This window comes from Erinaceus europaeus, chromosome 19 (assembly GCF_950295315.1).
Source record: "Erinaceus europaeus chromosome 19, mEriEur2.1, whole genome shotgun sequence".
Classification (NCBI taxonomy): domain Eukaryota; kingdom Metazoa; phylum Chordata; class Mammalia; order Eulipotyphla; family Erinaceidae; genus Erinaceus; species Erinaceus europaeus.
In genome coordinates, this window is record NC_080180.1 from 1914347 (window position 1) to 1942070 (window position 27724).

The window sequence follows — 27724 nt, forward strand, 5'->3', positions numbered from 1 at the left end:
TATTAGATAAGCTCTGCCTGGGGAAAAGGTAAAAAAGAAAAACAAAAAACCAAACCATTGTCATTTCTTCATAGAATACCTACCGTAAGCACAACGCTGAGATATCTTCTGTTTGGACAGAATCTGGGATTAGCATCTCTAGTTAATAAGTCACAAAATATGTCAAGTGCTTTCTATTTCAGTAAAATGCAAGGAAGGATGTTTTCTCTCTTCAGCCTGTTTTTTTAATCTCGTGTTCCCAAGAAACAATGGAAGTTCAAATGCAGAGAGCATTTTTTCCCCTTTTTCTCATAGTTGATTGTTATTTTGTCTTCTGACTAGATCTCCTTTTAGTCTTTTTATCTATCTGCTTCTTGTTTTTTTTTCCCCTCTTTTCTCTTTAATCTGGACTATGAAATAAAATACACAAACTGAGTGTTGAGGAGTTTCTATAGTTCTATGAAGTCTTTTGGGGGCAGATTTTTAACAGGAAAACTAGGTATCCTTGCCTCACTCAATAATCCCTGGTTTTCCAAATTAGTTTGCTAGATTGTAACAGTCTCTCTCTTTGTACTGGGTCCAACTTTATAAGAATTTAAATTGTCAGAAGGACATTGTGAAATTTTTTTCAAGTCACCTCATTCTTGCATTTAAATGTGGCAACAGATATACCCTCTCCAGCTCTCCTCTTGCTCAGAAAGATGTCCCCTGTGCTAAGCCAGCAGACTGGTAAGAGACGCGTTTATGCACTGGCTTCACCGCCAACTTAGCCACTACTGTTGGAGGGATGGGGATGGGCACTTTCTTCCCACTTCACACACATGACACAGGTATTTCAAGATCCAGCCATCAGGGAGGGGTATTAAATATTTTTACTGATTTTGAAGTCCTATTTATTCTCCCTTTGCAACCCTGAGACATTGTAACACAGAGATGTTTTCCCCCTTTTTCTTCCTTTTCATCCAAATCTCACACAGCCTCTGAATTTCAACTCCTTCCTTGAGACTGGAGTCCTTTCATCTCCTCTTGTAATATGAATTCTCGATGCCCAAAATTTAATCAGTCGGTTGTCACAGGCTGTGTGCTCTATAATCTACTGTTTCTCTTGAAGATAAACAGTATCATTTTAGGCATTTGTGAAGGAGAATCATATTACTGGTGCCTAAGCAGTTTTTCCTTTTTTTTTTTTTAATCTTAATCCATCTTAAAGCAGTAGAGCAGAAATATTTAAAAATGTTTCATTTCAAGCAGAGCGCATAATAAATTGCAATAATTGTAATGTGCCACAAATCCCAGAGCCTCTGCATTTTGCATTGGATTCAGGATTGAGGTCAGGAAATTTGGAGAAATTTAAAGAAAATGATTCATCAGTCCTTTTGTTCTGTTGGCCAGGGTCCCGGGATTCTTGAGTTGCGCCCAGCTGACGAGCTTTTGAAGATGGCACAATAACTGTCCAGTGATGCCTGACCATGACAACACAGCCCTCTTAAGCCGGCAAACCAAGAGGAGAAGAGTTGACATTGGAGTGAAAAGGACGGTGGGGACGGCGTCTGCGTTTTTCGCGAAGGCCAGAGCAACGTTCCTCGGTGCCATGAATCCCCAGGGCGCGGAGCAGGACGTGGAGTACGCCGTGGTCCAGCACGCAGACGGGGAGAAGTCCAACGTGCTGCGCAAGCTGCTGAAGAGGGCGAACTCTTACGAGGATGCCATGATGCCTTTCCCAGGAGCGACTATCATTTCCCAGCTGTTGAAAAATAACATGAACAAAAATGGTGGCACGGAGCCCAGCTTCCAAGCCAGCGGCCTCTCCAGCACGGGCTCCGAGGTGCAGCAGGAGGACGTGTGCAGCAACTCTTCTCGAGACAGCCCCCCCGAGTGCCTCTCCCCGTTCGGCAGGCCCGCCCTGGGCCACTTCGACGTGGACCGCTTCTGCGACGAGCACCTGCGGGCCAAGCGGGCCCGCGTGGAGAACATCATCCGGGGCATGAGCCACTCGCCCAGCGTGGCGCTGCGGGGCCAGGACGGCGAGCGGGAGGGGGCCCCGCGGCCCTCCAGCCCCCGCGACAGCTACCGGGAGAACAAACGCAAGCAGAGGCTGCCTCAGCAGCAGCAGCAGAGTTTCCAGCAGCTGGTGTCAGCCCGCAAGGAGCAGAAGCGGGAGGAGCGGCGGCAGCTGAAGCAGCAGCTGGAAGACATGCAGAAGCAGCTGCGGCAGCTGCAGGAGAAGTTCTACCAGATCTACGACAGCAGCGACTCGGACATCGAGGGGGACGGCGACCTGTCGGAGGGCAGCCTGCGCTCCGGGAGCCTGGAGGCCCGTGCCCGCGGCTCGGTGGGCCGCTCGGACACCGAGCTGTGCGAGCTGGACCCCGGACACTTCCTGGACCGGGCCCGGGCCCTGCTGCGCGAGCAAGAGCTGGCGGAGAACAAGCCCGAGAGGGAGGGTGGCCCCCGGGAGCGCGCGGAGCACCCGGCCGCCCTGCAGCCCCCCGAGGGCAAGCACCTCGCCGAGACGCTCAAGCAGGAGCTCAACACGGCCGTGTCGCAGGTGGTGGACACGGTGGTCAAGGTGTTCGCCGCCAAGCCGGCCCGCCAGCCGCCGCAGGTGTTCGCGCCCCTCCAGATGCCCCAGGCCCGCTTCGCCGTCAACGGTGACCACCACGACTTCCACACGGCCAACCAGCGGCTGCAGTGCTTTGGCGACGTCATCCTCCCTACGACGCTGGACACCTTTGGCAGCGTGCCCATGCCGGCCGCCGCCGCCGCCGCCGCCGCCGACCAGACCGAGGCCCTGCCCCTGGTGGTCCGCAAGAACTCGTCCGACCAGCCGGCTCCCGGGCCCCCCGCCGGCGGCCACCACCAGCCCCTGCACCAGTCGCCGCTGTCGGCCACCGCCGGCTTCACCGCGTCCACCTTCCGCCACCCCTTCCCCCTGCCCCTGATGGCCTACCCGTTCCAGAGTCCCCTGGGTGCTCCCGCCGGCTCCTTCTCGGGCAAAGACAGGGCCTCTCCCGAATCCTTGGACCTGACGAGGGAGACGGCCGGTCTGAGGACCAAGATGTCATCCCACCACCTGAGCCACCACCCCTGCTCGCCTGCACACCCGCCCGGCGCGGCCGAGGGGCTGTCTCTGTCGCTCATCAAGTCGGAGTGCGGAGACCTGCAGGACATGTCTGAGATCTCGCCCTACTCGGGGAGCGCAATATCCTTTGACTGCAACTGGGGGTGGGCGGCAGACAGAGGAAGCCCACCACCACCCAGAGCGCACCTCTCCCCCACCCTGGGGCGGGGGTGTAGGGGGTTCAGGGAGCTCAGGGCCACCCTAAGAGCTCGGCCACGGGCTTCTGTCAGCGTCGCAAGCAAGTGTCACACCGCACCGTCTCTGCGACATTCCCGAGTTGCTGGCTGCCTCCCAGAGCTGGACGGGGGACGTGGGCTCTCTCCGCAGTGCCTGCTGGCTCCTTTCTGGTCCAAGAGTGGCCGCAGGGAGGGGTGGGGGACGGAGGGCAGCCTCTGCGAATGATGGTTACCATCAGCTTTCATTTTTAAAGATGGCGCCAGCTCTAATGGCGTCAAGAGCACGGCGGGGCCCTGCACCTCCCATGATCCCGCCAGAAGCCTTCTCTGGGTCAGTGTGCGCAGGTCAGTGAGGTCTCAGGAAAACAGCTCTCTGGTGGGGGGAGAAAGATGGGTAATGATGGGTGGGAAGTTAGAGATTCTCTTTGATCCATGACAATTTTTCTTTTCTTTTTTTCTTTTTTTCCCTTTCTTTCTTTCTTTCTTTCTTTCTTTCTTTCTTGACATGGGCAGGTACTGTTTTATTCAGGAAACTTGGGTCTCTCGTTCACCCAGGCCTGTTCTGTGGGGCTGTGCAGCTGTCTCTGCATGATTAACCTCTGTTCAGCCATACACAGAAATCTTTTGTCCCAACATACACAAAGCAAATTATTTTGGAAAGGAGAAAGCATGATTAAATATAAAACTCGGCTGTATTCGGCTTGAAAAAGAAAAATGACTGTCTCCTTCTTCCCCTCTCCTGTTTTTTATAGGGAGGTGCCAGTGATTGATGTACTTTTACTCAATCTGTTCTGAACTTTAGCTATTTTTAACTGATGGGTCTTCCTCCCTCACCCCCTCCATAAATTGGTCCTTTGAGTATTTTTTTTAAAGTCTTGTGGTCTCTGGGGTTGAGGTCGTGGAAAAGTTACCAGATGGGTGTGGAATCTGCTTGCTAAGTCAGCTGCTGCTAAGCTGAGGGTTGGTGCCATCGTCTTGAGTGACTGGAGATGAGTAGAGCCTAGACCAGCTCCAGACGCTGCCTCCCAAGAGGAGAGACCCAGCTCTACTTCCTAGGAAGTGAAGGCTGCCCTCCTGGTGGGCCCAGAGACCGGATAAACACAGGGGCTTCTTTCTACCATGAGGGAGAGGAGAGGCAGGAACCGAGGTGAAGGGGAGGAAGATGCTGCAGAGCTGGCTGGAGGGATAGAAGCTGAGTCCTGGCTGGACTGTGGGTTCAGCTGTCACCTTGCAGTCATCCCAACGGTGGGCACCCATCCAGGTCACAGCTGTGCCAGGAGCCATGTCTGAAACATCGAAGGTGGGGAAGTAAAGGCAGAGGGAAGAGACTGGTGTTGGGGTGGTCTTCTCCCTTTTGCAGGAAGAGTGTTAAGAGCCTCTGTCTTGTGAAGTTCATGCTGGGCTCCTGACCTCACAGATACTCAGATTCCTTAACTTAATTTTGGAGCCAACAGTAGTTCAGTTCCGTGTGTGACTTCACACACACACACACACACACACACACACACACACACACACACACACACAGAGTCCCACAAGTCCTGACTCAATTCTTTCAATTCAAGATGCCAGCTTATATTTTAATTAGACTTTTCACATAATGAGATAATTGTGCCTGTGTGTTCTTTTTTTTTTTTTTTCTTCTTCTTTCCAAGTTGAGTTTTCTAGGAAGAAAATCTTTCAGATTGTTGGAAATGTTGGCTCCCTGCTCATTGTCTCACTCTGTAAATCCCCTGAGGAATTCTGAGGCTTTGAATTGAAAGAAGTTCTTTTGATTTCTAGACCTCAGCAAGGTTCCCCAGGACACTCCAGTGCTACTTCCTCAGATGAATAACTTGTCGGACCCTTGGGAGGCTGTGGTCAGGGATGGCCGGGAGCCTCTGTGTTCAGAGGACTGTCAGTTGCTGTAACTCAGAGGTGCTGTTTTGAGTGGCTGAACTGTCTTGGCCTTTTGCTACAACTCAGGGCTCAGTGTCCCACCCTCTGCTCTCTGCCCCCCCTCCACCGCTTCTTTCTCTCTCCCCGTTAAACCCTTAGCTCTAAGATATAGGGAAAACGTGGTTTTTCTAAGCAGGAGAGGGGCAAGCCACCCTTTTGATAGGTCCACATCACTTCAGTGGGGATGCAGGGGTGAGTGGGAGGTTGGACCTGCCCTGTCCTCACCCTTGTCAGTCCCTGCTGCGCAGAAGCCTCCTCCCTGTGCCTCTTGGCCTGTGCTGTTGGCTTTCCAAATGGAACAAGTAATTTAATTCTTCAGGAGTGACGCTTTCTCACTCCAAAGAGCAGCATCTGCTTCTTCCAAGGAAGGAGCCGAGATAAGAACCACCAGGAGCCTCGGGGCTTATCAGACTAGTCCCCAGCAAGTGCAGCCTGCTTTGCATAGATGCTGTGTGTCCCAGAATACGCCAGCTGCTGGTCTTCCTTCACGGAAGGGAGGGACCTGGGTGTGCAAGTCCAACTGAGCCTCAGTGCACCTGCCCCAGGAGTCCGCCACGTCTTGGGTATAGAACAAAAAAATATATATGTTTAATATCTTTGCAAATGAATCCATTTAATCAAATACTAAGTTTTATTCAAATCCATGAAAGAAACAGCCAGCTGATTGTTTTTCTTCTCTGATGTTCCTTGTCACTCACCCTCTTTGCATCTCAAGACAAATAGCCCCGGTAGGCCTCAGATATTTGCATGTCCCCTAGTGAAACCAGAAGACTAAGGACAAGTACCCTGCCCCCCCCCCAGGCCCTGGGGAGAACTTAGTTCAGAAGGCTTGAGGTTAAGAAAGGAAAAACCACGGGGTCATTTGAAAGCCCAAGAAGAAGGCACGCATTAAAAGAGAAAGTCTAGTCCAGCAAAACAGCTCACCAGGACAGCTTGCTGCTTTGCCCTGCGCAAGGCCCAGATTCGAGGCCGGGTCCTGAGGCATCGAGGGAAGTGTAGGTGCTGCGGTTTCTTTTTCTCTCTGTGTGTTCTCTTTCAATCTGGAAAAAAAAATCAAAACAAATCAGAGCGTGCCTAGGTGGTGTGAGTACCCATGGGGGCTTGGGAGTGGGGTGTCGGCACAGTGACTGGCGGGTCTACGAACAAGCATGGACTTTAGACACTGTAGCCTCTGGACTCCCCCCAAATGGTGAAGTACATCCTGTAAGCCACACATCCCAGCCCGTCGTCAGGCCATTCAACTTCTCAGGCTGGAGCAGTGACAACTTGCTTTGTGCCCCTCCTGCCACTTTTTGTCATTTAAGGAGTCAGTTCAGATCTGCTCTCCTGAGGCTTCCACGGAGGAGAAGCAGCTTCTTGGAAAGCCCATTAGAAGAGCCCAGCTCAGGGAGAAGTAGAATGCTTGGGGGGTCTCGAAGCATTTTCAGAGAGATGCAAAAGTCAGTAGGCTTGGGACTGCAGTCTGTCACCCCTTTCTCTCTCCCTCCCTCCCTCTCCCTCCCTCCACAATTCAGCTTTCACTGTGGGTGGGGGCTGGGTGCTTTTCTCCCTCCCTCTCTCCCTCCCAGCCTGTGTGGCCTATTATCTCTCAGGCCTTTTGCTGCCACCCGGCCCCCCTCCCCAGCCACTCAGGTGAGCTCAGCTGAGCTTGGTAAACAGAGGACACTGGGAGCTTAGGCTGTTTGCATACCGCTCCAGGTAGGGCTGCGGTCCCCTGCTTCTCTGATCTTTTATACTCCCCAGCAGATGTCTTCCATTAATTTATGGATTTATCATTCTCTCTCTCTCTCTCTCTTTTTTTAACACCTGGCAGCTGTCTCAAGTTTCAGCAGTATTGTCTGTTTTGCATCTACACATAGAATTGAATGTCATCTGTCTTCACAAAGCTGTGTTTGGAGCGCCAGGCACAGGCACTGAGCTGTCGGGGACCCATCTTGTCTGCGTCCCGCCCCCTCCCCCACCCCCTTCACCTCCTTAATATTTATTTGCTGGCCTTGAATGGGGCTTAGCTCGTGTTCAGTACAGCTGTATATGTTTACTGAAGCTCCCTGTCATGACTCACTGTGCGTGTGTAAGTGCCCTGGAAACAGCGAGAGCTTTCTTGGAAGAACAGTTGCTTTTCAGCAGAAGCACTTAGAAGGGAAATTAACCCATTGGTCTGCTCAGATTTATTTTTGAGGAGGGGAGGGGAAAAAAAGAAAGAAAGGATTATCTAACTGTTGGCTTTTAAAGGCTTCTTTAGCTATTTGCTAATAGTTTATTAGAAACATGTATTTGGTGGGAACTCTCCCTTGGCGGCAGGGAGGACCAAGAGAGGAAGGTTGGGTTCCGTGTCCCCTTCCAGCTGATGAGTTCCGAGTACTCCCAACAGGAAACAAAGCAGAAATGGCAATCATTTCTTTTTTCCTTCATGAACTAGGAAGCCTCTCGGCTTGAATCAAAATAAGCTGAACAGTTGGCTTTAGTTGTTGCTTTTGTTTTCAATAAACAAGTCACAACAACAACAACAATAATGATAATAAACACCCCAGACATCTTCGTATAATCTAACTGTGCTGAGAGCTCCAGGAAGTTTGGTAGCTCTGTAACTGTCCGAGGAGCCCAGCCAAATCATCTGGTACTGCAGGCACCCCCACACCTGCCCGACTCCCAGCAAGGATTCCACGTCCCAGGCGGTAAGGTTGTCTGAGAGAAAAAGGTCAGAACCCAGGGCTGAGACTGCCGTCCACGACTGGACATGCCTCCAAGTCCTGTCAGGAGGCGCAAGGAGACAGCTTGCGATTCTTACCCCGTTTATTCATTTGGACAGATGGTCTGAAGTGTGCCGCACCCCTTCATCAAGTCTCCTCTGTCCCTCTAATGGAGGTGGCTGGAGGGTCCTTCAGCCTTTTCCTTGGCACAAGGAGTCTGCCAGCCATAAATCACGGCTTTGTGATCAGGGAGGACCTCGAACAAAAACACAAGAGCCGTGAAGCTGCCTTGGCTTCGCGCTCTAGGATCAGAATTTCTTTCTGCAGGGGAACAGAACAAATCCCCCAATATTTAACTTCGCTACTCACAAGCCAGGCTGTTGTTAATGTTTATTATTTTTTTACTGATTTATTTTTAAACCCGTCTAAATGGAAAGGGCCACGCTAAGGAGGGGGGTGCATGGGGGCGGGCAGGTTCCCGGCCCAATCTTTGGTCTGACACCTGCTGTAGGAAGCAGGTGCTCCTTGGTGTTTGAGGAGGTGTCTGTGGCTAACTTCTGCACTCCACCGTGCTCAGCAGAGGGGGTCCGGTGACCTGTGCCTTTCCTGAAGTTCTGTGTTCACTCGGCCTTTCTCCTCACGGTGTGAGGTTTTATTTGTTGTTGCTGCTGCCTAGCAGAGGGATCTGTGTGCAGGCACCCACGCCGTGCACAGCCCTCTCCCCCCGCCCCCACCCCTTTTATTCTTTATTTCTCCCGGACTCTCTTTTAAGAGAGGAAAAAACAAACTCTGTACAGGAGCTTCTAGGAAGGACCCTTAATTGACCTTGTGGGGAGCACATTGATTTTTCTCCACGTGCATCTTCATTTCTGATAAATTATAAAGCCATTAATTTGCTGAGGAAATGGCAGGGCCAGGCTGCGGCACAGATGTGACCAGAGCCATCCCAGCCCTGACTGCTGTGGAGTGCCAAGAATCGGGGGGCGGGGGTGGTGGGGGGAGTCGGGCGGCCGGATTGCTCTGCTTAGCCTCCCAGTCTCCCGAGGACTGGTGGAGTTGCTGCTGTTTACACGTCTAAAAGGGGACGATGCTGCCAGAGGACCCGGCCTTCGCGTTTGGGGCCGGTGGCTGTCCACTGAGGCGCTGGCCCGCCCGTGCGTCCATTGGGCTCCCCTGGTCCCTTGAGCACCCCCCCCCAGGCTGGGAGAGCCAGCACACTGTGGGTTCTGGGTCTTCAGCACAGCACAAAAGGAAGCCCCCCACCTCTCCGGCGCCCCGACTCCCTGTGCTCTGGTAGAAGCCCCCTCCCTCCCAAGCCCCCAAGACTCAGCTTGTGTTTAAAAGGAAACAATTAGGAGCTGGGATAATCAGGAACTCGAGGCAAGACGCTCCGTCCATTTGATGAGCTCTAAAAGGTAAAACGGGAGGCTTCGCCTGACGGCTGCAAAATAATGTGCTTTCGATGTTCCCGTCCCTGTTCGTGGACTAATTTGATGTGAGCCGCAGAGGCAGGGAGAGACCGACAAGTGAGCTGCCGTGGCCAGGGAGGGAGACCCCTCCCCAGAAGAGCCGGGCCGCATGGGGGTCTGGGGAGGGGCCTGGGCTCCTGTCTGTCTCCTTAGCAACAAGTGAACGCACAGGTGGCTGAGGCCCTCTGGGGCCCCGAGGCCTCACTCTGAGAATCCACTGTGCGTTCATCTGATGTCTGTCACCTGCTGCCAGGTGGGGTCACTGTGACTTAGCCAAGGCCTCCGGTGCACGAAACTTCCCGAACCCTGAAGCCGACAGCTGCTGGAAGGGTCTGTGGGCTCTTGGGGGGAGTGGAGGGAGCAGTGGGATGTCTGTCCCGGTGTCTGAAAGAACCGTTTTCCTTAACCAGCCGCCTCCCACATGCAGGAAGGACTCTCTCCCAACCACCTGAAAAAAGCAAAGCTTATGTTTTTTTATACCCGCTATCCCAGCTCCAACATGCTCAAGACCTACTTCTCGGATGTCAAGGTAGGACGCTCTTCTTCCCTTTTTATTTTCTTTGCTTCTTCATCTCTGGGGCCAGGCTCTGAACTCCCTAAAGTGAATGACAGGGTGGGCTCGGCCCAGGGACACACCTGAGCCATCAGCCCATATTGCCCTGTTGTCCTTCCTGGGTTCCCAGATCAAAGGGAGGGGAGGCAGGGTGTGCGCCAGGCTGGGCTCCGCTGACTTCTTGGGAGGATTTTCAGTTGGCGATGGGGAAATGTGTTTGAGGGAAGCCCCCCTACACACACACACACACACACACACACACACACACACACCAGTCCCCCACAGTAAACTGTTTTCTGCTTTTGTTTCTCTTCCTTGCCCATACTTGCGCTCAGGAAGGCAAACTCTAGCACTTGGTTCTCCTGCCTGTGGAAAAGGAGCCTACATTGAGATTCTCTGTGCAGTAGCAGCTTAAAAACAAAAGTGTTGATTGTCTCTTATTTACAACTTAATTTGTTGTTGATGTGGAGGACACTGAGCATAAGGACAATGAGTAAACTGACAGATTCAGGACACATTATTCAAATGAGGATGTGAAAGCTGTCGGCCCACAGCTGCAGCCTTGCTTATTCTACAGAGCACGGGACCTCCTGGTTCATGTGTGCCTGTGTGTGTGCCTGTGTGTGTGTGTGTGTGTGTGTGTGTGTGTGTGCTTATGTGTGTGTGTCTGTGCCTGTGTATGTTGTGTCTGTGCTGGTGCCTGTGTGTGTCCCCGTGTGTCTGCACATACCTTTTTTCAGACGACCGTCTACATCAACTTGATGTTGTGTTAATCACCTGTAACTTTTTAAAACATACGTTAGGTTTGGATGATAATGACACACGTGGCGTCATTATCCCTGGAATTCCATAAACATCACATCAGCTGAGATTAGCTTAGGATGCTGTGCCCACCCCCCACCACCTCCCACATAGGTAGGAGCCAGGCAGCCTGTTCCCCTGCGAGGCCCCACCTCTGCCCCTACGCGGTGTGATCCCTGTTCCATGCTCCTTGGGCCCTCCCGCACCCCCAGTGCATCCCGCACCCTGCTCTGGGGCTGCGTGGGGCCTGTGTCAGAAAAGTACTGGGTTCTGAGCTGTGCACCCACTCTGCCTCCCCGCCTCTCTCCCAAGTCGTGCCCGAGCCAGGTGGCAGGACAGGAAGGACCAAAAGAGGCGGCCGTCAGTGCTGATCCAGACCCTCTCAGCACAGGAGAGGCCGAGCCCATGGTCAGCAGAGCGGGGTCAGCAGAATGGGCCCGAGCAAGGAGTCTGTCACCCGGTGGGGTCCCCACAGGCTTCTAGGACCTGGCAGAGTTCCCCAGGAAATGAACCCCATGCATTGGTTGTAGGAAGGGGTATGCAGGAAAGGGGAGGCACCCTGCATGTGTGTCCCTATGTCTGTCCCCCCAGACTGAACCTTAACCCTCCCCCCCTTTCATCCAGAAAGAGGCCAGAGAGCTCCCCAGACTGCAGACACGGCTCGTGCTCAGCCACCAATCAAGTCCCCCCAGGACCATGAGGGCGGCGAGGGGCGGCAGCCTGTCCGGGTCAATGCCACCCACCAGCAGGTGCAGGCGAGTGCGTGTGCCCCACAGACTGTCGGGCCCCGGCTCGCGCACATCTAGTAATCGGCTGTCATCCCATCACGCTGTGTCAATAATGCTTAAATACCTGGGCAGTGTTATCTAACATTCCGACTGTGGGTTGATCTCTCTCTAGCCCATCTTGCGAGTGGGGTGGCGTGTGGTCGGGGGAGCCCATTCCTATCTATGGGGCTCTGGTTAATTCCCAATTTCCCACTCTAATGGAGGGGAAACGAAAAGGCAGAGATCCCAAAGCGGAAAGCTACCCAAGGTCATTCCGCTTTTATTTTCGGAAGAGATTATGAGCTTTTCCACTACCTTAATTATATTTTTTTGTTCTTTGGCGAGTCATAAGTGGGTCTGTAGTCCCCCAGCTTATGCTGATGGTGGTGAGAAGTCACGTGTAGAACAGGGAGGACGGCCCATGTTTCCAGGCGCTCTGGAAACCTTGTAGAAGACCGTGGCAGGACGTTCATGGGTGTCCTTGGTCTTAAGGAGAAATCTGGAATCTGAATGTTGGTGACACATGCCCTTTCCAGACGTCTAGGAGAACTGCGAGGTGAACACACACTGTCTCTGGAGAGGCGGGTCTGTCAGTGGGCCTGCTTACCTGCAAAGCCAAAATAAATAGCCCTTCTGCTAGGTAGGACTGTACAGTTTGGGGGTCGAGTTTTGGTCTGGTTTGAAACCCAGGACAGAGATGGAGAGCTTCCCCGCACAACTGGGGGAGGAGGAGTGTTGGGGTTTCCATCAGGAGCAAGACCCGGTGCCACGTATCCTGAAAAGAACAGGCCCCCGTGCCTGTGGGCCAAGCAGCAGCTGTCACAGTGCCCCTGTGCACACGGAGGAGGCCACGTGCACCCGAGGCCAGGTCCCCAGCCCAGCAGAAGGCACTCTTTCTATCACCAGGCTCTCTGTCGGCAGCCTGGAGCTCATCCTGCAAAGGGAAGAGTGAGAGAAGCAAAGAAGATGGGGAACTTAGTTCCTTGGCTTGGCGTCAAGCTAGGTGGCCTTCACTTGTTCTTTGTAGAAGGGCTGCTCTCACAGAGCTGTTGCCCACCCCCAGGTCCCTCCCAACCCCACCGCGCGGTCACTGAGAAATGGTCATCTTCCCAGGAGCTCGGCTTCTAGAGGGGCTTCCCCGACTTCTTCCTCTCACCGGGGCTATGAAAGTTCAGCTCGTGGGGGGTTTCAGAACAGTCGGCAGGGTCCCTCTGAGCCCCAGGGTGCCGGTTTCCCCACAGAAACAGAGGCCTGGGGTCGGCGGGCCCGACGTGGCCCCGGCCTGGTTCTGAAGAGCAGAAGCTCTGGGTTTCCCCAGCCAGTGGGGACGGCCGCTAAATGCTGCTTCTTGTCCCCTCCGCCCCTGGAGTCCACTGCCGCCTTGCCAGATTAAGGTGTCAGGTTGATTTGTTTTCGACAGCTTTTGACCATGCTCACTGAATATTTAGGAAGTCTCTTCAGCCCATGCAGAGGCTGAGGTGTCCCATGGGAAGCGCTAGTCAGACTCACAGGGACGCACATGCTGTGGAAACCCAGCTCCTTTATTGGAGTGATTAGTTGTTGTTGTGAGGGAACACATTAACACACGATTAGTTGTTGTGAGGGAACACATTAACACACGACAGAGCTTGCTTTGCCTTTCTGGAACAATTGATGCTTTTCTTGTGAGCCGCTGTGGAGCAAGGCGGGAGGGCAAGGCGGGAGGGAGGGGGCATGACAATCCACGCTTTCAATTTGCCTCCTTTTTTACTTTTTTCTCTATCTCTTCACCTCCCAGACAGCTGTGAAAGAAACGAGGTGTCTGCTTTTTCTGGGGGCCAGCGACAGAGATCACTCAGGGTGCAGGGGACTGGTGGGGGGAAGACACCCCCTTCTCCTCCTCTTCTTCCTCTTTCTTCCTTTTTTTCTTCCTTTCTTTCTTTCTCCCTTTCTTTCTTTTCCTTTTCTTCTCCTTCTTCTTCTTTTTCTTCTTCTGAGCTGCAGTGCTGACCACTTTCACTTGTGTCCTGTCTGGGGAATCTGTTGTTTTTTCTGTCCATTCTTTCTCCCTGGTATTTTCATTCTCAAACAATACGTTTTAAATCTCTCTCTAGGCCCCCTTTTTCTAAATAATGGCCAAGTGCACTTGCTTTTTTTTTTGTCTTCCCCCATTAGGTCATTCCTGACCATTCTAGAAAAAAAAAAAAAAAAAGAAAAACCCTTCTATTTTTTTTCCCCTCTACAGTACTCTTGTCCATATGAGACAATGTCTTGTAACAATGCAGAAGTCTAATCTCCATGTCAAAGCCATTCCATTCCCCAGTGCACAGGCTGCTATCATTTTGTAATGTTTTGTTTCTTATTCTAAAAGGAACAGTAAGCCGTCACGGGGGCCTGGGGTCCTTATCTCAGTGTCTGGAAATTTGGACAGTGTATTTTACCGCTGAGATAAAATGGAAAAACTCCAAGTTCAGCAGATCGTAATGGGTTTAAGTTCTATTGAAATCGGCAACCAGAAGATCAGATAACGGGGGTCTTTCAGTTGTCTTTTTAATCGGGTTCCCCGCGAGGCTGAATAGAGACAGAGCAGACACACAGAGTGAAAATATAATTCTTGGATAGGTTAAGTACATGTTTGAACTCTTGCAAGCAGAAGCGATTTGCTGATGACTTAATCATTTTCTGGTCAATTATCTGTAAGGGCCCTTGCAACTTCATGGCAATTATGATGCCAGTTGGTCTTTGGGGAGAAACACCAGTCTGCCCCGCTTCTGTTTCCTTGTCCCTTCCATTCTCTGTCATAAATTCTCATTCACGGATCATCTCGGCCAGGAGAGAAACAACTTTCTGTGTTGTAATTGCAGGCTGGGCGCACACGGTGGCTGTCATCTTAGGGCTCTGGTGCGTCTCATGGCCGGGGTTTGATAAGTGGTCTTTGTTGATGTTTGATGAATGGCCATCTTTTTTTTTTGGGGGGGGGGGGGCTGGGCTTGGAGGAGAGAAGACCAGTGATGACAAAGGCAGGGTGGGGGGGGGGTTGTCTGTCAGCCCGCCTGATAGGAAGCTATGGATTTATTGGTTTTGATTCGGCAAGTTTAGATGCATCTGTCTTTGACATGAGCTGAGGACGTGGAGGAGAGCTGTGTCAAGTATGGGGAACATGGTGTAGGCGTCTTCATTTTTGAGGCCACCGAGACACAAGGCCTGAGGGCCCTCTCTGGCGGGGCCACTGGGAGTTTGCAGGAAAGGCAAAGGGAGGATGGGTTGCCTCCAACATCTGCGTGGTCACAATTCCCAAACAGAGTAGGCCCCCAGGGCACCAACCCTGTCTTATCAGCGCTAGCTGAAAAAGGTGTGTGGACAGTGGGGGGATCCATGTGCAGATGTGGGAGACTGTCAGAGCCCGGCCCGTGGGACCACCCTGCGCAGGGAAGTGCCAGATGCATCCTCCTCTGTGTGAAAATCATCCCCAGAGTCACCACTGGTCAAGGTGGCCTCAGGGTGACACACATTCTCAATATTTATTTATTTACTTATTTATTTGTTGCCTCCAAGGTTATCGCTGGGGCTTGGTGCCTGCACTACAAATTCACAGCTCCTGTGGCCATTTTTTCAATTTTTCATTTGATAGGACAGAGAAATAGGGGAGAGGAAGACAGAGGGGAGGAGAGAAAGACAGACATCTGCAGACCTGCTTCACCGCTTGTGAAGTGACTCCCCTGCAGGTGGGGAGCCGGGGCCTCAAACCGGGATCCTTGCTCGGGTCATTAGGCTTCGCACTATGTGCGCTTTAACCAGGTGCGCCACAGCCCGGCCCCCTCACATTCTCAATTTTTCTTTTAAATATGGTGCTAGTGGTGAAGGCATATGTATGCCAGCTCCCCCTGGGATTCTGTGGCTTGAGCCGCTTGGGGATGACAGTGGGCTTAAGGGCATCAGATTTCCAGTGTCTGCCCAGTGTGGAATGGAAGGAGGGCCCAGTGGGGTTGCCCTGGCTGGTGGGTGTGTGACCCTCCCCGGAAGCAGCCTCAGCTCTTGCCCTCGGTGGAGTCATCCGGGTGGAGAAGGGAGGCCATCTTGAGAGGACACTTGGGGGTGAGGGGGCTTAGAGAATGAGTCTAGCCTGCACCCGCGCCTACGCCCACGCCCACGCCCACGCAGAAGGGGCCGTGTCCTCTCCCTTCCCAACACGTGGCGTTTCCCAGTTCAACAGGTGCATCACCTCCCAGCTCATCAAATGGTTCAGCAACTTCCGGGAGTTCTACTACATCCAGATGGAGAAGTATGCCCGGCAAGCCATCAACGACGGCGCGGCCAGCAGTGAGGAGTTGTCCATCACCAGAGACTGTGAGCTGTACCGTGCCCTCAACATGCACTACAACAAAGCCAATGACTTTGAGGTAGGGGTTCAGCCTTCTGGCTGGGTCATCTTTCTCTTCTTTGATGAAAGGAAAAAAATTGTCTTAGAAATGTCCTCAACTCTGGTTGTTTTTTGTTTCTTTTCTTTCTTTGGTCTTGTACCTCACATGAAGTTCTTGTCTCAGTGGGATTAGAGGTAGAACAGCAATGAGCCCCCTGGGTGCTCCCCAAGGTGATGGCACCTCTCTTACCCATTCCTTGCCTGGAACCCCCCCTTTTTATTACAGAAATCAATTTTGATTAGTGCTTTCAAATGATTCTATTTTGTGAAGTGAAGGGGAGCTACAAGCTGGGTCAGATAAGTGTGTTTTGTTTGTTTGAGCCGCATCCTACAGAAAGTCATCATTTTCGGAGCTCTGCTTCTAAGAATGGGTGGCAAAGAGTCAAGTGAAGAGTCGAATCGCCTCGCAGGAAGTGCAGAAAGCAGTGGGGACGGGGGTTCAGGACAGGTCAGGAAGCCCCAGGCACTGAAGGAACACTGCCTGGCTAAGGTCTCCACCTGGAGGGGTAGAGATTTCTGTGGTACTGTGTGTGATTAACCAGGTGCGCCACCGCCCGGCCCTCACCTTTAGCCACGAGGAAGGGACTGGCCCAGATACGGCAGGACCCCCTTTCCAGAGACGAGCTCTCTGCTCCAGGCCTCCCTCTCCACACTGAGGCTCTGGCATGCCAACTGGGCTGGCATGTGCTCCGTGCAGTGGCAGGCCTGACCGTATTCTCTTCAAAAAGCAAATAAAATACGACCTAGAAATGCAGATGGTGGTGGTGGTGTGGGGGTGATCCTCTACTGAATCGACACTTGTCTCCTCCTGGGAGACATGGTCTGCCCTCTCTGTCGGCTGTTTCTGGTCTTGCTCATTCTGCACATGAGCCTTGGGTTCACGGGCACTGCCGTTTGTCCGTGCGCCTCTGGACACACGTGCACCTGCAGCATGCCTGTTTCAGACACACACAAAGGCCTGTCAGGGACGCCCAGAGAGAACACCTGTGCAGCTGGGAGAGGCAGGTGGGCCCCAGGAAGGCCTCCTCTCTGGCTGCTGTGCCATGTCAGCTCAGCTTCCTCAGCAACTCAGGTGACTTGCACCCCAGCAGCCAGGGCTGGAGCTGGGTGTGACCAGGATTCTGACAGCTGGGCCACCCACCACGGGGAGGGCAGGCAGACTCTGGCTTCACCAGGCCCGTCCCCTCCTTGTGTTATCCTGAGGATGGGGAGTTCTCCACGCCTCCTCCCGCAGGGACCTTGTGTTTGTATTATTACCTCCCTTGTAGAGGTAGCTGTGGCAGAGAGAGAGAGAGAGAGAGAGACCTGCTCGGGAGAGGGCAGGAAGGGCACATTCCGAAGGCCAGAGGGACACCTTGAGTGCCGACCAGTCATGCCCATCGCAGGGCCGACCCCTGCTGCCCTCTCTGCCTGTCCTCTCTTTGGGAGGCACCTCTCCCCCATTCCTGGCAGCGCAGAACAGCCGTGCTGACTTGGAGTGGGCCACCTGCAGGTGCTCAGCAGACGGGAAGCATTTTCTTTTTCCTTGAAAGTTGGAGTGTTGCCTTCCAAGACCCGTGTCTTTCTCTTGCCAAGAGTGTTGTAAACAAACGTTTCCTCTGGCTGCAGACTTGAAACATAGGGGTGCTGGGCAAGTCTCAGGATTAACAGAGGCCGGTTTACATTCTAGAAGATGTCTGGGAACCCTGAAGGGTGTGGCTTTGCCTAGACAGGAGGAAGAAGCCTCCGTCAGGGCTTCACCTCTCCGCTCCCCTCGCTGCTCAGTCCGCTCCTCCACCATTTGAACAGAGCGGATTGGACCGTACACTAGTAGACTGTCACGGCCTATCTGTGACCACAGATACTGGTTTGATGACAGGTTACAAAAGCTTCCCTGAAGAATGCCCAAGAGCTCAGCCTTCGGGCACAGACCTTGATCTGTGAGTCCTGGGTTCTGTTCCACATGCCAGAGCTGTGCAGGTCTCTGTCTCTCAAAACAGACAGATAAACAGATCTCATCAACAACAAAGAATCACCCATGATTCACTTGTCTTTTTCTTTTCTACCGTGTAGCTCATCCAAGAGGACACACCTTCACGGTGCCCTCTGGGGCTCTCAGGGCCTTGTGTGAGCCTTACGAGGAGGGTGTTTCATTCCCTGCTCCCCCACTCCCCGGCACAAGAGACAAGACGACACACCCAGGGGAAGGCTGGCGTGGAGGGGTGCCCGGCAGTGGCTGCATTTAGCCTGCTCTGAGCCCCTCCTAATATGATTACCATCTGATATTTTTCTCTCTGTGAATCACCCCCATTTCCGGCCAGGACACCTTTATCTGCAGTGTCTATTTTCAGACCACTGAGTGGAGGCGTGGGGGCCCGGGGAGGCGTCTGTCCTTCTCATGAGCCTCCCACAGGCTGCCCAGCCACTGGGATCCTGGTCCTTCCCCCGGAGAAGCCGGGTCTGGAGCTGTGGTGAGGAAGGATTTGTGGGCTCCAGCTCTGCTCACGTACCCCCTCATGGGCACACACCTGCCGGCCTCTCTCTCTCTCTCTTGCTGGCTCATGTACTGCCTTGCCCTGCAGAGGACAAGCCCCCTGTGCCCTGACTGTGGGGGTGTGGGTCAGCGCTCTGGGAGAGGGTCTTAGGGGGCTGCTGGTCTTGCGCTGTAACCCCCAAGCCAGCAGAGCACTGGGCACTTAGGCCAGAGTGTGCCCACCTGCTTGGCTGACTTTCTCCTGTTCAGACTGGGTGGTGGGCAGGGGCAGGGGTGGGTCTGCAGGCCCAATGGGGTGGGCAGTGTCCAGAGAGCTGCTCTTTGTGGAAAGGGGACATGACAGGTGCAGGGATCTCGGCGATGCCTCCAGCACCCTAAGATCCCCACCATGCGTGTCCCCTGCGAGCGCTAGCTGGTCAGAGAGCCCAGCCCCTCACTGAATGACCCTCCAGCTGGCCCGCCAGGTGTTTGGTCAGTAAACTGTGGTTGTGATCCATGCTCTATGAGGACAGCGGTGTAAGCCGTAGCCCCGAGGGCCTGTGGGGTCGTGAACCAGTCTCCGGCACTAAGCCAGGCAGGGTCACGAGGTCACCGGCCCAGCTCAGCACACACTGTGCTGTATGTGAACCCTGGCACCTCACAGGAACGCCACCAATGCCACAGAGGAAGCTCCATGGATGGTGGAGTGGGACTGTTGTGTCTCTCCTCTCTGTGTCTCTCTCCTTGCTCCTTTCCCTCTCTCTGAAATAAAAGAATGAGGAAGCTGGCCCACAAGGGCCGCTCAGCAGAACCATACCTGTGTGAGGCCCCAGCACTATAGCAAACTGAAAAGAAAGGGGGTTCTGATGTATATTAACATGTGATAACATTCCAGAAACTTTAAAGATTTTATTTATTTGTTAAAGAGGAAGGTAGGCAGAGAGACATCACTCTGGTACATGTGCTGCCGGGCATTGAACTCAGGACCTCATGTTTGAGAGTCCGATGCTTTATCCACTGCACCACCTCCCGGACCACTCCAGAAACCTTTTTAAGAGCTTTACTTTTAACCAATATTCGCCAGTTTAATGTAAACAAAGAGAAGAGGGAGGAGGGTGGTCTGGGAGGTGGCACAATGGATAAAGTATTGGACTTGAGCATGACAAGAGGGAGGAGGAGGAGGAGGAGGAGGAGAAAGATAAGAAAAGAAGAGAAAAAAGGAGTGGAGGAGAAGGAAAAGGAGTAGAAGAAGGAAGAGGAGGAGGAGAAGAGGAGGAACAGCAGGAGGAGGAGCACTGCTCTTAGCTTTCGGCTCTGGGGACGGGAACAGAGAGAACGGGGCTGGACAGAGGAAGGGATTCCTTCCCACGTGGCCCCTCTCCTCACCCTTCTTCCTCTGCTCCTGCTCTTTCTCTGGCCTTCCACTCCATCCCTGCCTCTGTCCCTGATGGCCGTCCCAGCCCGGCCCCTGCCACTGCTGCCCACTGACCTCGACCCCAGAGAGGCAGGCAGATGGGGAGGATTTATCATGAGGTGGGGAGGGCAGTGGGAGGGGCCCCCAGGACCTGGGTTTGGGCTCTGCTGCCTCAAGCCCTCTCAGGGCCGGGCCAGAGACTCTGCCCGTGACCTCCAGCCTTGGGGGTGCTGAGAGCCCAAGGAGACCCGGGGTGTAGGCAGGACACCTCTGGGTGTGAGCTCTGGGCAGGCTGTCTTGGGGAGCCATGGGGCCAGGGGGTGTCTCTCCTGGGAAAGAGACAGGACAGGCTGGACTCACCCTTCCAGGTGTCAAGGAGGGAAGCTAGGGGTTCCCTCCTGAGGTTCTCTCCAGATCGACTTGGGGACCACCTCTGGGTCCCCCGCCAGCCCTCTAGCTCACTGCCACTGGCCACCTTCACTTCATCCTTTGGGTGGATGAGAGACGGAGTGGGGGGAGAGACGTCACAGCTCCAGAGCTTCCTCTGTCACCACTGAGCCTGCCCTAGGGTGCTGGAGCTCAAAGCTGCAGGCACAGGGCCTGACATCTTCCCTCCCTGTCACCCCCCCGCCCCCGTCTGTGTGGGAGCCACTCCCCTGTGTGCTCATCCGTTCCCAGAAAAACTAGAGCAGGTGGGTTTTGGGGACTGTGCCCTGGGCTCTGGGAGACGCTGAGATGTGAGTGATGGTCCGGGTCTTGGCACCATCCAGTGTGCCCGTCTTTGCTCCTGCCATTTCTGCAGTGGCCTGGCGAACTTGGGGGGTGCAGCAAGGACAAGGGGGGGTCGCATTCTGGTTCTTCTGTTGCCAGTTTGCCAGTGACAAGCCAAATGGATCTTTTAAGAGACAGGATGTCCGTGCCCTGAACACACAGGTGCCCACGTGGTGGGCTGGGCTCAGTCCGGGTCTGGGTGGGGCTGTGAGTTCCAGGAGGCGGGCAGGTCCCAGGTGAGGGTGGCTGGGGGGCTCAGTCTTTTGAGGGGGGGCTTGAAGGTGTTTATCAGTATTGTCAGAGCTGCCACATTCCCAGCACCCCAGGAACCCCCCCCCCCCCAGCTCGGGCTGCAATGAGAACGGGGAGAGCAACTTTCAAACCTTCTTACTCAACGGCGTTATTAGTCATGGTACCTCTGACCTCCATCAACATTCTTGAAGAAAAGGAGGCCACAGAATGTGCCTTCACTTTGCTTATTGTGCTTTGTTGGGGGAACAAAGCCCTTTCTGCAGTGGCCATGGCACATAATTATCTGGCTTTCAATGACACTGTCTTGCACATATCAAAGTTCAGAGGAGCCTTTAGAAAAAAAAAAAAAGATGTTTTGTGGCAGCCTACGGAGGGTCTCATCTTTCCTTCAGAAAATAGTTCAAGGCTCTTCTGTCAGGCTTCCCTACTCAGAGCTTTTTCTCCTCCTGCTTCATAAAGTTTAAAGCGGAATCCGTGGCGTTCTGTGATCTGCGTCCTTTGAAAGATTGTCCCTCAGTACAGAGAGACCCTTTGACTTCAAGAGTTCACAGATTTGTGTCTTTAGGTATCATGTGTCTGACCTCCACAGTCACTCCATTTAATATCGCAGAAAACGTCTGCTCTCTTTGTGTTTGTCTGTTTTGCCTCTGTGAAATGATTTGGTGAAAAGACCATCCGTTTTAACGCACCACAGAGAGGCTGTGTCGGACACGGCTCACCCTGTGGCTTTTGCCTCTCCCTCTCTCTCCCCCTCTGGAAAGAATTTTTTTTTTGTCCTTGTGTTTTGTATACGGATGAGTTCACAGTGAGAATAGAATCATACAAGGGTAGACGCACACACACACACAAAAATCTTTTCCTGCCCTTCCCCTCACCCCCCCCCATCGGGGTTGCAGGGGAGGGGGAACTCTTGGTGGCTCCGCGAACAGGCAGGACCACTGAGCTGGCGGGGGAGGCGGGGTGCAGTGTCGGTGGGGGAGACAGTGGCATTCCCTGTCGACCTGCCCCCAGGCCTTCATAACTAATTGTCCTTCAGTCAGGAGGAGAGTTCAGCCTGTGCTGGGCCCGTCCATTGTCTGACGCCGTCCTCTCCTCCTCCCGGTGTCCCTCCATCCCACAAAGACTTGTCTGAGGTCCAGGGGACGAGTTCTGCACGCTGGCCGCTGGGGGTGCTGGGGGCTCCGGGGAGGTGTGGCCAAAGCCTGGCCCGTCCCTGCTGCAATGTCTGCAGAACTTCTAAGCGTGTTTGAAAACCAGCCCGTGTACTGAGGCAGACTTGGGGAGACGCAACCCCCACCCACAGCCAGCCAGTCACTGTGGGCTCCTCGGGCTTGGGTCGTTGCTGAAGTCACACGTGTCCTCACCCCTCCTCTGCCCCGGACACCTGTGTCCTAGACTCAGGATGGGACATCTCACCCTCACCCCCTTGTTTCTCTCCTCCCCTGCCGGTGTCTCAGTTCTTTGTTGTTGTTGCAAATACCCTTCCGAGTGAAGCACAGGAGTCAGTCTGTTTCCTGCACCTCGAGGACCCAGTTTAGAAATAGCCCCACCCCTGGTGGCTGCCTCAAGCCTGTCGTCAGTGCTGTTTGGGGGACATGGCAGAGGACAGACATATGCCCTGCCCCCTGCAGCTCCCATCCACCCCCTTGTAGGGGGCACACAGTGAGGGCACCGTGTAGGGTCGGCTCTCTGGGAAGCAGAGGCAGGCCTGGTGTGTGGCAGTCACGGCCAGGGGACCCCACTCAGCCCCACGTCCCTGTGCGGCTTCTCCTGGATGGTGGCCAGCCGGCCACTGTCCCCAAGGCCCTTGGGGACACTTCTGCCACAGACGTCTCGTGTCGGTGTTCAGGGAGAAAGCTGTGGTGTGTGGTGTCCCCAAAAAAGAGAGGGGACAGGGGTTGTGGGGGAGTGCATGTCATAAAAAATTCAAGTTATTCTGATGAATCTTTCATTAGGTGCCCTGAAAAGGGACACGGGGCAGTCTTTTGTGCTCCCAGCTCTCCTTCCCAGGCTGCCCCATTGCTCTCTCAGACTTTCACTTTCTAACAGAGCCGAGAGGCTTCTGAGGCAGACAGCTGTGCTCACAGGTGAATAGGCCCCGCCCTCCTGTCTCCCCCTCCCATGCCCCCAAAAGGTGCAACCCCCACCCCCAACCCTGCTGACTGCAGAAGCAGAACCCTCCTCTCTCCCAGCCTCTGTGTCTCCTCGCCACCTTTCTGGAATGTCCCAGTGCCTCCGAGTGATCTCACGGCCCAGGCCTCTTCAGGACAGGTGACCCGGTAGGTCAGGTGGGCTCACGCCAGGCTGGACTCAGGGCTCCCCCAGGAGCCCGCACCCCTGCCCCTCCCTGCCAGCTTGTGTAGGGCTGGCCTGTGACACTGGTGGCGGTGATGTCATTATTTTGCTCTGGGGGCCTGGCACATCTGCAGGGCCTCGGTGCATCTTCTTTGTGGCGCTGGCAGGCGGCCCACACCGCGAATGCTCCATTAGCCTCGCGCTGGCCTCCCCGCCAGACACCCTTTGTGGGCCTCCCCGCCCGCCGCCTTCCTGCTCTGTCGTCCCCAGCTGTCCCCACCAGCCTGCCGGCTCCTCCAGGGCCCCGGGGGTGGGCTGCCTGCCTGCCCAGTGCACCTCCCTAACTCTTCCCCCTGCCTGGGAGGGAGGGATCTGGGAGGACACTTGGTGAGGGCAGAGTGGGTTCAGGTCAGGATGGGGCTGTTAGCAGCCCCCCAGGGCCCCTCTGCCGGGCTTCTCATTCCAGTCTGTCCCAGTCACACACAAACTCTGGGAGCCAGCAGCAAAGGCACAGGATGCAGGATGGGGTTGGGTGCACCGGGCAGAGACGTGACCCCCCCCCAGTTGTCACCAGCACCCCTCACCCCTGCCAGGTCCAGGCCCCTCTGCCCTCATAGTCTGCTCCCCACCCCCAATTCTCACCCATAGCCCTCACCCTTGCTGGGTCCAGGCCCCTCTGCCCTCAGTCTGCCCACATCCAGTCATCACCCGCAGCCCTCACCTCTGCCGGGTCCAGGCCCCTCTGCCCTCAGTCTGCCCATCCCCAGTCATCACCCGCACCCCTCACCCCTGCCGGGTCCAGGCCCCTCTGCCCTCAGTCTGCTCACCTCCAGTCATCACCCGCACCCCTCACCCCTGCTGGGCACAGCCCCTCTGCCCTCAGAGCCTGCCCACCCCCCAGCGATGGCTCAGTATTAGTGCCTCCTCCCAGTCAAGACTCTGCATGCTGGCCACATACGGGCTTCAGGTGTGTGATGCTGAGAACTGGTGCTCGAGCCCCCTTTGTGCTGACATGTGTCCCCCAGCCCCCACCTGTTGGCCTTTGTGCTGACATGTGTCCCCCAGCCCCCACCTGTTGGCCTTTGTTTTCTTTGCTGTGGCTGGGTTGGTATCGTCTGCTCTTCCGACAGACCATAGGGGAGTGAGCGGAGCTGCAAGTGCTGACCCCTGGGCAGTTCAGGAATCCAGTTAAAATGATCCTTGGGTGGGCAAGATAGCTCACTGGGGTAGTGCACTTGGTTTGCCGGTGGGGGAGGCAGACAACCCAGGTTCAAGACCAGCCCCACCACACTGTGATGTCTCTCTCTCTCTCTCGATCTGTATCTCTTTCTGAAAAGGCCAGCCTATAGTGGAAAGCCCTAGTGACAACAGAAAGAGAGAGAGAGAGAGAGAGAGAGAGAGAGAGAGAGAGCCTTATTCTACACACTCAGCTGAGTTGGGGTGCTGCTCTCTGTACTCACTGCAGGAACGAGATTGCTGGTGGTTTCGGGCTGGGTGGTGTTCAGACAGGTATAATCAACCCCTTAACTGTGAGCCCCCTGGTCTGCCCCCTCAGTAGATTGGGGAGCCAGCTTTTAACTCCCACCCACACCCCCCGGAGACGTCCCAAACACTTCTGCCAGGAGGCCCAGACTTCTGTGCGAAGGGCCAGAGGACTGAGCCCACGGTGGCTCCCAGGACCCCGGCCCTGTGGCCCGCAGCCTCCCTGCCTGCCTGAGAATCCTGGCCGCCAGGCCCGGTGCCCAACACGGGGTACACGCTGGCTGCCAGGTGAGAGGCCCGGGCCACCCGGCCCGACGTGCAGTACGGAGCTGAGGCCTGGCCCTGTTGTGCCAACTCAGGCTGCAGCCGCTGCCTCCATCCGCCTGCCATTATTAGATCATTATGGTTTTTATCACCCCTGGGTTTACTTAGACCTTTTTAAAACCTTGCTCCGGCGAAGACTCCACCGCTCCTCAAGATAATAATTATCTAAATTTATTACCTGCTGGGAAAATTGTCTCCTCTTTTTACGGCCCTTAAAGTGACTTCCCTGGAGCTCCAAAGGGCTCTCTCTTTCCCCCGCCCGGGCTGGCCTGGGATCTCCCACCACCACACTCTCCCTTTCCCTTCTGGCTGTGCGGACTTTGATGGTGACGTCCCCTTAATCGTCATCTCCCCAGATTAAGGAGCTCTAATCCTTTTTTAAAAGTCTCATCGCATCCTGTAAGTGGGCTGCCCTGATCACTTTAGCTACCCCATCTGCGCACAGTGGCAGAGGGATGGTGACAGAGAGGGGACATGGGGACAGCCGTGCCGTGGGTGTGAATGCCCTCCCCACCTCCCACCCCCGGCCCCGGTGCCTCGGTTTCCAGGCCTGAGGACCCCGGGGGCCTCAGGATGGTACAGTAGTGAGAATGAGCGGGCGAGGGTAGGTGGGTGCTTTCTGGGTGGGAGAGGAGGCCCCCACCCCTGTACCCGCGCCTCACGGCTGCCTCAGCCAGAGACTCTGAGGTTGCATCACCTGCCTCCCACCGCCACCCACCCTTCACGGGAGAACAAACACAGGCCCACACAGGGACTTCTGGTCAGAATCAGGACCAAGAGTCAAGGCAAAATGGGTTTCATAAGGAGGAAAAGTGGCCTGCAGCCAGGGATGGGGAGGAAGGAGAGGAAGGAGGGGGTGCTGAGAGGGTACAGGGGCCCCCAGCCTCTGGCCTAGCTCTGCTGTGTCTCCAGAGGAGAAGGTGCGACCAGGCACAGTGGCTGCAGAGCTGTTGTGATCGTGGCCAAGGGGAGGCTGGGGCGTGGGGGCCACCCTGGAGACCCCGGTGCTCCGTCCCCAGGTCCCCCCCACCCCAGGCCCGTCTCTCTGTAGCACCTCCTAGCGGGGTGCCCCGGGGACCAGGAGGCTGAGTCGCTCAGACCCAGAAACCTTAGGGACCGAGTGGTCACTCCTCCCTTTGCTGGCTGCTCGCCGAGGCGGGCTGCGTCTTCGGGTGGCCTGTCTGTGGGTTTCCCCGGAGCTGGCGCAGTCCAGAAAGTGGGGGGTCCACACACCCGGCCCCTGAGACCTTCTACTGGGGCGCTGAGACACCCGGGTCCCTGCCTGTGAGCAGGGTGGCCAGTGGCATCTGACAGGACTGACTTGGAGGGCTGTCACTCAAACTCTTCCTTCCAGGGGTGGCTGGTGGACCTTTGTAGAAGGGCCACACAGTGGCCTGGCCCTTCAGTGTCCCCAGAGGAGAGTCACAGGTCGCGGAGGTCTTGTCTCTGACCACAGCCTACACCTGACTTCCGTGTCCTGTCACTGCTGCCGCCGTCCACCTCTCCCTCCTTCTCTTCCTCCTCTTGTTCCTCCTCCTGCTTCTCCTCCTCCACCTCCTCTTTTTCTGCCTCCTCTTCCCTCCCCCCTCCTCTTTTTCTTCTTCATTATTTTGCCACCAGGCTTATGCCATGTCTCCCCTGCTCCCAGCAGCCATTTCTCCGCCTTGCTGTTTTATTTCAGGTAGAAACAGAAGGAGACACAGGGAGGAGGGAGGAGGAGAGATACCTGCAGCCCTGCTCCACTGACTGTGAAGCGTGCCCACCCACCACCACCACCCGCAGGTGGAGGCACCAGGGGCTTGAACCCAGGTCCTTGTGCATAACGTGTGTGCTCTACTGAGCTCACCACTGCCTGCCTCTCCCAACCCTGCCTTCTGTGTTCTTTTTATTTATTTATTTATTATTGGATAGAAATAATTTGAGAAGGGAGGGGAGATCAAGAGGCAGAGAGACCCCTGCAGCCCTGCTTCACCACTTGTGAAGCTTTCCTCCTGCAGGTGGGGACCAGGGGCTCGAACCCGGGTCCTTTTTACATGGTAGTGTGTGTGCCTAACCAGGTGCACCACCACGTGGCCTCCCTTCTGTGTTCTTGTGGCCACCTCAACCATTTTGCATTCAAGTCTGTGACTAAAAGAGACTCTTAGGGAAGGGCCATGCTCCCAGGGGACAAGGTGGGCAGTGGCCTCGAGGTCCTCGGCGACAGGGACCCTCTGTAAGGATGTCCCCCTGCCAGCAGCCTGCAGCTGGGCCCCAGGAGCCCTGGAGCAGCTCTGGGGACTGAGCCCTTGACCTTGGGCCTCGCTGAGAGCTCCTCTAAACCTCCCCTCCTTTTAGACGTCACTGGGCTTGTCTTTCCCGGGTGCCTGGGGTCACCTGCACCTCCCTTTCCCACAGGACCTGCCATTCTGGAGGTAGGAGCCACAGCCCCCTGCCCCCAAGCTCCAGCCATTCCTGTACAGTTCACCCTAGTTTGGCAAAGGACAGAAGTCGGGGACGACCCCATTAAACTGCCTGGAAGTAGGGATGAGGTTTCCCAGGCAGCAGAGGGTCTTTCAGTGAGCCCATGGCTGGGGTGAGGCCTGAGCCCCCTGGACCCACTACCCACTTGGAGTGTTGGGGGATCGTCTGCAGGGATGGCCCACCTGCCCCCAACAATGTCTTGTTTTGAAGTCTTACCAATTACATCCTTCTCTCCCTCCTCTTCCCTCCTCCCATTTCTCCTTCCTCCTCCTCCTCCCCTCTCTCTTTCCTCCCTCTTTTCCTTCTCCATTATTTTGTCACCAGGCTTATCACTGGTGCCCACACCATCACTCCACTGCCCCCAACAGCCAAGTCTCCGTT

General features: G+C 54.9%; 1 protein-coding gene across 3 annotated transcripts in view; it reads left to right on the forward strand.

Annotated features, from left to right (window-relative positions):
* The window catches only part of PROX1 (prospero homeobox 1), a 51945-nt gene that overhangs the window by 6173 nt on the left and 18048 nt on the right, over nucleotides 1-27724 (forward strand). For all 3 annotated transcript variants that reach the window (XM_007534399.3, XM_060178429.1, XM_060178430.1), the window contains exons 2-4: nucleotides 1372-3181; nucleotides 9795-9902; nucleotides 15679-15873. In XM_007534399.3, the coding sequence (XP_007534461.1) occupies nucleotides 1439-3181; nucleotides 9795-9902; nucleotides 15679-15873 (2046 nt within the window). In that variant the 5' untranslated portion in view covers nucleotides 1372-1438. The remainder of the gene's footprint in view (nucleotides 1-1371; nucleotides 3182-9794; nucleotides 9903-15678; nucleotides 15874-27724) is intronic.